Genomic DNA, 10,475 nt, shown 5'->3' on the forward strand with positions numbered 1-10,475 from the left:
CCGAAAATTCCTATATTCATTTTTGTTCCGAATACTCCCAAGATACTTATGTATCCGTGCAGCAGAGGTAGGAAGCAGGAAACTGGTGGTAATTTTTTCGATGGATATATGATAGATTTTGGAGGTTGAGGTATTTCGGAGGCGTTTGGATATTAGGTGCTAATCTTTAGCAATGTCACATCGGATGTTCGTATGTTAATTAGGAGGACTAAACATGAGCTAATTATAAAACTAATTGCAGAACCTCTATGTTAATTCGCGAGACGAATCTATTAACCTTAATTAATCCATCATTAGCAAATGATTGCTGTAGCACCACATTGTCAAATCATAGACTAATTAGGCTTAATAGTTTCACCTCGCGAATTAGATTCCATCTGTACAATTAGTTTTGTAATTAACCTATGTTTAAATACTTCTAATTAGCATCCAAATGTTTAAATACTTCTAATTAGCATCTAAATAGCATCCAAATATTTAAATACTTCTAATTAGCATCAAATAGGAGAGCTGTCCATACGGGGCCCTCGGGTGAAATGGAACTTTGCACAGCTACAACCTAATATTTTGAAATTCGAGCAAGACAGCGTCGGAACAAAAGTTGCCCATCTCATTTCGATGCATATGAACGCTTCTGAAGAACATCAAAAGGAGAGCCACTCAGTACAGTGACTTTCAGACAAAAAAAAATGACCTCATTGGTGATCATAAAATGACCACCGAATGGCAAATTTGGGAGCAGAAAATAGAAAACACAGGAACACAGATTAGTTCATCGAATATATTGCCGAAATGAAAACCTCTCATTTATCTCTGCACAAAGTTCCCTTCCCGAATGTTGTTCTTCGTTACCAGACTCAGCTCATACAGTAAATCCTCTTTTTTTTCTTGACAGCGTACAGTAAATCTTACGATCCCTAATGTTGCATAGCTTTATGCTTATTCTTCGATCACTGTAGTAATAATATACTTGTCAAGTTCAGGAGTGGCCCGCAGATCAGTCGTTTGCCACGTTCCACTCAGCGATGGCCAGGGTGTGCCGCCCGCCGCAGGCCACGTACTTCGCCTGCCACTGCCCGTCCGAGCTGGTGCTGGTCTTCGGAGGCGGCAGGTCGATGGGAACCTCCAGGGGGTGGCCTGTCGTTACTTTCCTGCCGTAGCCCAGACGGCCATGATCACCCCTCCCATACTGTCAGCGCAGAAGGGTGTCACAGATAACATGAGCAAGAAAGCTTGGAAAATCAATAATGCTAACTGAACAGTGGTTATGTTAAAACTTCTATATAGCATGTGTCTTATTGTTTAAAAAGCACATCAACAACCTTAGTGATCTTTAAAGTCTTCAAATATTTTGTATTTAATAAAGCAAGATTCAAGTCTGTTCATCTTCAGTGTCCATGGGTATGTTTTTCAGAACAAAAACTGTTGCAGAGAAGTTTATGTAAATTTGTTGCAGAACTTGTAATTAACCTTTGGTGGTATTCTACCAAAAAAAAGGCAGTAAAATGCTCAAATGATCGAAAGATATCCATTTATATATGCTAGCTCTGACGTCCAAAAGATACTTGCAAAGCACACGATAACCAGCTAGTGACAAAAAGGTACTTACAGAAAACATTCGGCCATCTCGAGTTAGTGCAACTGAATGGGTTCCTCCACATGATACCTGCAAACATGGAATGAGCCCTGATTCTCAACTTGGAGAAGAAAATTGAAGAGGGCAGCAGACTAAGTTAACATCCCAGGAACAGTCAAGGTGTATTACCTGAACAATATCCTCTCCAGCTAGAAGCTCAACCTTTAGGGGCACCATGTGACTACTCTTATCATCTCCAAATCCAAGCCTCCCATGTTCTCCTCTCCCCCAAGCATACACCTACACGTTAACACGTACGCAAAAACAAATGAGTGATTATGCTTAACAGTGGACTAAAACATGATTTTGCTCGTCATATATGAAAATGGGAGATAAATAGATGATGCAGTTATAGGAAATACTTGTTGTCAAGATGAAAAATGATGAGTGTAATAAATCAAGGTTACGATCAGATCAATTTGCTCATTCCTTTAAATTTACAAACATAGCAGAGAGACCTAAGTGCATATCTGCTTTTCCCAACACAGCACACATGTGTCAAATGTACAATGTTTGTTTCTAAATGAAGCCACAAGCCCTCGCTGTTGTCCATTTAAAACAAAACCATCAAAAGTGGCCTAGTTAAATTCATTTCTCAACATGCACCCTTGCCATGCTCCCCCAATTATTCTCTGTCCTATCTTCCTTAATATGTAGTACAAACTTAGCCTGCAGCACCTTATATTTTTTTATCATCATTTTCTTGTGATCAATGCCAGTGTCCAACCGGGTTAAACATATTTCTATGGCATCAATATTGGCTTTGCAGAAACTCCAGAACAAGGTACACGTGAGCTGGACCAGTGTAACTCAAGCTAAACTTGAGTCAGTAGCATTTTTTGAACAATGGTCTGCATTTGGTTCGGATGAGCTCAGCATGGTTATTGGTTGACAGTTGACACCCTACTCTAGATTACTTTCACCATATAATATGTATAATAAATAATTATTTTCATAGATCTAATTTGGACATCTTTCAAGCATGCCCTGAATAAACAGCAAGCCTGAATTTGCAGTCCAATGTAACATTACAACAGCCTTCACGAATGCAATTTCATAGGATGCAAGAATAGTCCGTTGCCAATTAAATCTTTCTCATCTGGTGGCTTGGTAGAATAAAGCAGTATATATAAAAGATGGCAAGTAATACCTCTCCCTCGTTAGTCAGTGCAGTTGAATGCCAACCTCCAGCAGCAATGTCAACCTGCAAATAGACATAGGGGTACATGTAACAAGTGAAAATTCAGGAAACCAATGTGCAGTTAAACTATCAATTTATCAGCAACACCAAACATATTATTGCTAATGTGCGACGATTATAACTTGAAGTCCTGGAAAGAGCAAACTTGTTAGCTGAATGAAGCTTTACTCCTTGCAGGTCAATTTTAGCTGGGGTAAAAGAACTAAGATTGGGAAAAAAAATCATTTCAGTTAGACACCAAGGCAGCCTTAACTTGCTTGTTTGGTAATGGCTTGAGAAACTCTACATCTACACTGATATCAGACTAATTTAGAATGAAACAGAAATTCAAAGAAAAAAGAAATCAGCATGACTAACCAGTAAGAGATCAGATAGCCCCTCAACACGGATAGGTTGTGATCTTGGTTGGGTATCTCCAATTCCCAGCTGACCATACTCATTATTACCCCATGCCCACAAAATTCCATCCTCTGTTAGTGCCAAATTATGGAATGCGCCTACAGCAATCACCCTCACTTTCTGAAGGCCTTGCACACGTACTGGTGTAGATATTTGCTTGCTGAAAAAGACATATGGTCAGCAACAAATTCAAGGAGAAAATAACAAAACAAATTGAAGATTTGGTGTATGGCACCGTACATATCACCAGGAGGCCATGGCTGCCCCCAAGTCCAGACATGACCTTCTTGAGTCAAAACCACAGAGTGTGTGCCTCCAGCAGCTACCTAGAATTAGCAAATGAATAAGCAACCCAAAAGATAACTAATGGAAATCATGAGTGCAGGAGACAAAGTTGCAGCATCATTCGGAGACAGGAATAATTCATATGGACAAGAAACATTATAAAAGTTCCAGTTCCATCATCATATAAATTATCCCATATGTGGTTCGCAACCAGACTACTTCTTTGGCAACAAAGCATATGCCAAAGTGACAACTGACAATACCATCCACAATTTGTAGGATTCCCTACAACCAGAGCACGAACCAAAATTGCTAAAGTTTCAAAATATTCTCACTGATGTTAGCACAGCGCAGGAATCAAAGTCCACTCACTTGCCGGACTTTGAGCTTGGGCGCGCACCGCTGTGGGGTCGGGATGTCCCTCCTGAGCGCCCTCGTCCCGTCCTCCTTCCTCTCAGGCTCCTCGCCACACTGCCCGTACTCGTTCCCCCCTGCACCATCGACGCACATTGCATCAAACCAACCAGAAATCGGTCACGGGCAGCGCCAGGAAGTGGGTTCACTTACCCCAGGCGTACGCGCGGCCCTTGTCGTCCACCGCGAGGCAATGCCACCCGCCAATCGCCGCCTGGAACCAACGAAACCCATAGGGAGAGAGCTTGTTTCATCAGCAACACGGAGGTATGAATCTCGCGGGTAAAGAGGAGCCGAGGCGCACCTGGACGATCCTGACGCCGGCGAGGGCGTCGACTGGCCCCGGGGAGCTCTCCGTCTTGGTCTCCGGCGGGTGCCCGAGCGTGCCGCGCTGGTTCCATCCCCACGTGAAGAGCTGCGCACGGCAAGGAACCCCAAGCAAACGGGTCAGAACTCAGAACGGGAGGCTCGCCGACAAACGAACAACACGCGAACGGTAGGCAGCGGTCGGGGAAGGGGACGCACGCGGCCGTCGTCGCAGATGGCGAGGGAGTTGCGGCTGCCGGCGACGACGGCGGTGACGTTGTAGGGCTCCAGCGCCTCCACACAGTGGGCCCAGTCCTTCTCCTCGTTCCCACCCATGCCCATCTGCCCGTCCTCCCCGGAACCCCTGCAAGCACAAACCGAGGAAAGAGAGAAATCAACGGTGGCCGCATCGCGAGAAACGGAGTCCCCCGAGAGGCGAGAGAGAGAGCGCGCGCTTGCGCGCGTCGGGAGAGCGGGCGCACCAGGCGAGGACCGTGGTGGCGCGGGGCGGCGGCGCCATGTCGGCAGAGCACCGCGTCGGAATTGCTCGGTGTCGGCGGGAGCGAAGGGAATGGGGACAGGGGCAGGGCAAGCGCGTGCTTCTGCGGCCGGGATTTGGGCTCTTCTGCCGCGGCGGGTGCGTCCCCTGGGCTATCTTTCTGGGCGCGTGTCCGTGCCCGGGGGGCCCGTGCGGCGGCGGGACCAGCGGTTGGGGGTTTTTGTGCTCGGCGCAATAGGGTTTTGGGTTGGGGGGCAGCGTGAGGTGGATTCCACGGCTTGCTGAGTCACCCAAAAATCCAGATTGGTACTGGGCAGAGTAGGCATTAGAAAACGAAAGCGGGACGGTGAGGATTTTTCTATATTTATGAAAATAAACAGCTACTCCCTCCGTTCCAAGATCGTTTTAGCTTTTCTATTACTATACCTCTAAATATAGGATATGTCTAAATGCATACAAACACCTATGAATCTAGAAAAATCAAAACGATCCACAATTTAGAACGGAGGGAGTAAAAAATAACATTAAAATTAGTTCAATCTGAAAACTTTTATATTTTGCTAAAATAAGTTCATCCAAGGCAGTGTTGTTTGCAGCTAACAGCTCATGGAGATTGTTCAGAGAGGCGTTGTTTCCAGTGACCGGGGCTATGTATATCTTGGCTTCCCCGCTTGCCCCGTATGGAGTGTACCTGCAACTGGTGTGCTTCAAACGGTGACGATGCTTGTGAAAGAGGACATAGAGTGCCCTCATAGCAGCTTCAGCGATCCCAGCTTCCTTAGTATCCCTCTCAGCAACATCACAGTGGATGGACATTTCCTTCCATGCGCTGTGATCATCCTCGTAGAGGAACACCGTCACCGCCCAATGTGAACCATACCGGGGGTGGGTGTAACGATCACAATTGTACACTAGCTTCGAGTCATTCCCACAGGGTGCAGGGTCAAGTTGTCGACCATGGGAACACCTTCCCCAAGATCATCCCTCGACTCTAGAGTCCATTTCTCTAGTGCAGCATCTGGTGCATTCTTCTCTCCTCCTTGGGCGTCTTCTAGATCAGGTGCTGGAGCAGTTGCTGATGCTGTCTCTTCATGAACTTCCTCTACCTCTTCTGGCTCTGCCTCAAAGTTGAAGAATCTTCTCAAAGTTGACTTGGTCTGAGCAGCGATTTTAACAAGGGTGAGTACACTTATGGTTGGTACTCAGTAAGCGTGAGGAATGTGCAGTGTAAGGCTATTCAAGGATAGGCTATGGTTTAATGGCATTTCAGCATTTTAATTGGTTGGTCAAGTTTTATTAGCAATTATTAAGTATACCACCTACGTTAAGTATGAAAATAAATAAAGATAACAGCAATAAATAACATCAATTTAATTCAACTTCTGATAAATTAATCTTGTGAGGGTCCAGGCCGCTCTTAACCATTAGCATGGCAATTATAACAGTTTTACACTTTGCATAGGTTGTACATTTTTACCCACAAGTCGCGTAAAAGTTCAAAGAACTTTAGACCCAACTATGTTGTGCGGGCCAGGCACAATACCACACTTCCGAGGTGTGATTGCATAGGGACACTACGAGACCTTTACAAAGATTTCCTAATAAGTGGTAACCCGCTAAGGTTTTAGTGTCTGGTGTGCATAAACCTCTCTAATGGGCATACTGTCTTAGCAAAGCTCACTTCCCAAAAGGATCGGGCTATACAACGACTCAGTCCCCCTTTTGCCCTTTTGGTAAGATTATCCCAAACTAGAGTCTCTAATTACTTAGCCAAAACTAGAGCCATGTAGTTCTTATGGTTGTACTATTTTTCTGGGTAGTTCTCTATGTTCCAATTAAGCATGGTGATCTTGTATTAATGGAAGGTATAGCATAAATAAAATAAGTTTAAGCATTGGTTTTTTTCATTAATACCACCATACCCAGTTAGAGCAACTAAGCAAGAACTACCCAACATTAAAGTAAACCTAGGTTGATCAAGGTGTAGGGATAAAACTAGGCACACCTTAAATAGGACCCATCATGTTTATATGTTTAAAGTGCATAGCATATGTGTATTGAACATTAAAATAAAGGTTGCATAGGATCAAATTGTGATCAAGGGCACGACTTGCCTTCCTAAACTTACTCTTGCTACTTTAAGTCTTCAAAGTCTTGCTCTTCAAATCCCTCGAACTGGCTCAGGACCCAGCTCGGGATGACGATGGGTGCATGGTGAATCGATCTAGGTCCTCAGAGCGGCGACGGCGACGTGAAACTCGGAGAGGCGGCTCGACGGCGGAGCAGTGACTCCGATGAGCCCAAGGACGTGGTAAAGGGCACGGGAGCGCACGAGATCTTCACGGGCGGCTTCCTCACCTCCTCACGGTGCTTTGGGCGGTGCTCTCATCGATGGGAAGGCGGCTATGGGTTCGAGCTTGGGCGGCGGCTAGGGTTGCAGCGCTGCAGAGCTTGAGGGCGCGAAGCTAGGGTTTGGTGGGGCTTACAGAGGTGGCGGCGGGTTTTATAGGCCTAGGGAGGTGGCCTAGGCATGCGGGCCTAAGGGCGGAGGTGGCGAACACGGGGCGTGACCGGGACTTGAGCTCATACTCGAGTTCGCACCGAGTTCGCGTCAGGCACAGGTGGCTGGAGGTGGCGGATGGCAGGTGGGCCCTACCTATCATCGGGTGAGGTGCTGGGTGCGGGGCGGGGCGGAGGAGGCGTGGAAGCTAGGCCGAGCTGGGGCGGCCTGTCTTGCTAGGTGCTGCTGTGGGCTGAACCGAAAAGAAGGATGGGGCAAAAGAACAAGAAGAAAAGAGAAAGAAAATCTATTGTTTCAAAGGAATTCAAATAAATAAATTCAAATACAAATTTGAATTTAAACAATCAAAATCAATGCACCAGCATGAATGCAACAATGAAGTCGTATGATTCATTAATTAAATTTCAGAAAAACATTTGAATGCCTAGAAAATTAAATAAAACTTTAGAAAATCCTTAAATCCTTAAGCAAAAGCAATTAAATTCTAGCAAATCCTAAAAAATTTTATTAATTTGTAAAAGTTTGAAAATTAGGGTGTTACACTATTCCAAAGAACATCATAATAGAGATGGACAAGCGAAAGGTGAGTGCTACTAAAAGCCTATATAAGTAATGAACGAGATCATGATCAAATCACACTATCTACACTATTCCAAATAACATCATAACAGAGATGGACAAGCGAAAGGTGAGTGCTAGTGAAAGCCTAGATGCGTACTGAACGAGATCATGATCAAATCACACTATCATATCATCTTTTGTGTTTCATAGCAACACAAAACTAGTTAGTGGTAGTTATTAGAAAAGTGTATGGTAGTTGTGAATCATACCACATAGATGTAAGTATCAGCATACACAAGAATATACAAATGACTGAACTAAAAACTAAAAAGTAAGGGAGGTAAAACCTAGAGTATTGCATCTCAAAGAAAAATAGAGTACAGAACCAAGTGAGGTACATTTGTTTTTAGAGTTCACGATGTTCATCATAGTGGAAAGACTTGTGTGTAGTCCAATCATAATGTAAAAGATTGAGCGAAACGGTTCATCAGCTAATGCAATTGTTTTAATATACATCCGCCCATATGATTGAATAGGCATATTAAATACGTAATTTAAGTGCTACTATTTTAGATACCAGCTGAAGAGGATATTATCATAAATGATATAGTGGTGCACATATATTAGCTCCATTGTTACTCATATAAATTAGGCTAACCATAGTCAATAATTCAATAATTCAAGAATGGAGAGAGTATGTCAAATCTCTTTTGATGCCCAATCATCCATGAGTACATGAGTTAAACGTCCAACTAAATTCGTAATGTGTAGTTGCTCGTTTATTTATACAAGAATAAGTTTATAAGTAAGACAATCTTGGAACTCACAAAATACCTTCTCATCTATAAAATTATTTTTTCGGAAATGCTAGGCTACAGGCGTCCGGACGCTCCGCGTAGGCCCACCTGTTTGATGAAACATTCTCGTCCACGCATTTCGTTTCCACCGACGGGCACATCCTTATCCTCTGCTCCTTCTGCTCGTTATCCTCTGCGCTCCTCACCGCCGTTGCAGCCTTCCTTCTCAATCTCCCGCGGTATGGACCCTTGATGCCATTGTAGTGCAGGTACAGCCCCTGGAGCCGTCGGAGCCTGACGACCGCAGGTGGGAGGCTGCTGGAGAGCCTGTGACCCTACAGTGAGACGGCCGTGACGCGACCGGTGGGGTCGCAGGTGACGCCAACGAAGGAGCCGCCGGAGCCCGACGACCGCAGGTGGGAGGCTGCCGGAGAGCCCGCGACCCTACAACGAGACGGCCGTGACGTGGCCAGCGGGGTCGCAGGTGACGCCGACGAAGGAGCCGCTGCAGGGGTCGCCGGAGGGGTTCTAGGAGCCGAGGACCCAGCTGGCTGGGTCGAGTGCCCGCCTAAGCGCCGCGAGCGCGCTGAGGCGGCGAAGATGGAGAGGAGTAGGAGGGGGAAGGAGGGGGATGGTGAAGCAGAAGAGCGAGGCCACCATTTTGTGACGTTGCAACATGATTTTGTGATGTTTCAACAATGACTTTTATGATGTTTCATCTGTAATATGCGATTTGATTGGGATGAGATGTTTCGTGCATCGAAAGTTTGATGTTGAATGGTTTGTTTTTCATGATGTTTCGGTATATTACTTTGGATGTTGCACAACATTTTTTTATGATGTTACAATAGATAGTTTCGGATGTTGCATTTTTTCCGATGCGAGATTGAATGTCGCACGCAACATGATACAGATGTTGCGGCGGGTTTTTTCCATCATCAACAAATCACTAAGAAGTTTTTTACACGTTCTTTGATGTTGCAAATGTTGATTTTCGATGTTACAAATATTAATTTTCTTTGTTGCAAATGCTATTTTTTATGTTGCAACGGACTACCGGAGCATCTATGGGAAGTTTTTTCATCGGACGTCCGGACGCTAGCACATCCGGTTTTGAACAAAAATTGGGGGGACCACTGAAGGCTTCTTGTTGTAAAAAAAAGAAGAAGAAGAAGAGTGAACACGTAAAGTAACGCAAGTTTTTGTTCTCTCTGATTTGTGGCTGTACTAATGGTGAAGATGGGCCAAATGACCGAAAACTTTTTTGCATTGCTTGCATGCCTCCTGCGTATGGGCTCATCCAAAGCCCAAAAGGTCCTTTTGGACCAAAACTGAGATTCGGTCGCCCCGTGCGGGCTTGAAGCCCGGATCTGACTTGATCTTTTTGCTTGAAGGGCGGCAAATTCAGCTGTTGCCTTGCCTGTACTGTACCTGAGAGGCTGACACCGACCCACGCAACAGAGGGCAAAAAGGAATTGGTAAAAAATAATGCGAGGCCAGCAGTAAAAAACTTGCAGAGAGTTACTACTAGCTACACTTGTCGTCTACACTTACTGCTAGCACAAGTCCACCGTACAATACATTCGCATTAATACTGGTACAGCGACATGTTAAGGGCACGTACAACAGTTTAGATAGCTGTTGTCTGTGAACTATGCCATGTCACAAAGACAGCTAAAAAGACATTTTGTACAGTGAGTTGTCTATTTAGCTGTCTGCAAGCTATTTAATCCATTCATAGTTGGTAATCAAGTATATATTTGATCTTTGTAGCTATTTTGGTGCTTGAATGAGAGAATACATGGTATATTCAAATAAGTTGCATGAGTCTTCAGGTTAGGGAAAATAGTGACAAG

The 10,475-nt window shown here is 44.7% G+C and overlaps 1 protein-coding gene across 1 annotated transcript; it reads right to left on the bottom strand.

Moving 5' to 3' along the window:
• Positions 1-767: 767 nt before the first annotated feature.
• LOC117861492 (ultraviolet-B receptor UVR8) lies at positions 768-4,906 on the bottom strand. The gene is made up of 11 exons (XM_034745058.2): positions 4,724-4,906; positions 4,461-4,605; positions 4,240-4,350; positions 4,089-4,149; positions 3,894-4,012; positions 3,477-3,562; positions 3,195-3,396; positions 2,787-2,840; positions 1,766-1,876; positions 1,610-1,666; positions 768-1,189 (listed from the first exon to the last, which is right to left on the bottom strand). The coding sequence occupies exons 1-11, from the start codon at positions 4,759-4,761 to the stop codon at positions 998-1,000; spliced, it is 1,176 nt and encodes a 391-aa protein (XP_034600949.1). The 5' UTR covers positions 4,762-4,906; the 3' UTR covers positions 768-997.
• Positions 4,907-10,475: the final 5,569 nt, after the last annotated feature.

This window comes from Setaria viridis, chromosome 6 (genome assembly GCF_005286985.2).
Source record: "Setaria viridis chromosome 6, Setaria_viridis_v4.0, whole genome shotgun sequence".
NCBI classification, from domain to species: domain Eukaryota; kingdom Viridiplantae; phylum Streptophyta; class Magnoliopsida; order Poales; family Poaceae; genus Setaria; species Setaria viridis.

Coding starts and splice junctions, on each gene's coding strand:
- LOC117861492 (XM_034745058.2), bottom strand. CDS start 4,761: ATGGCGCCGCCGCCCCGCGCCACCACGGTCCTCGCCTG. Junction 4,606..4,723: donor GCCACCACGGTCCTCGCCTG/GTGCGCCCGCTC, acceptor TTGTGCTTGCAG/GGGTTCCGGGGAGGACGGGC. Junction 1,667..1,765: donor CTGGAGAGGATATTGTTCAG/GTAATACACCTT, acceptor CCATGTTTGCAG/GTATCATGTGGAGGAACCCA.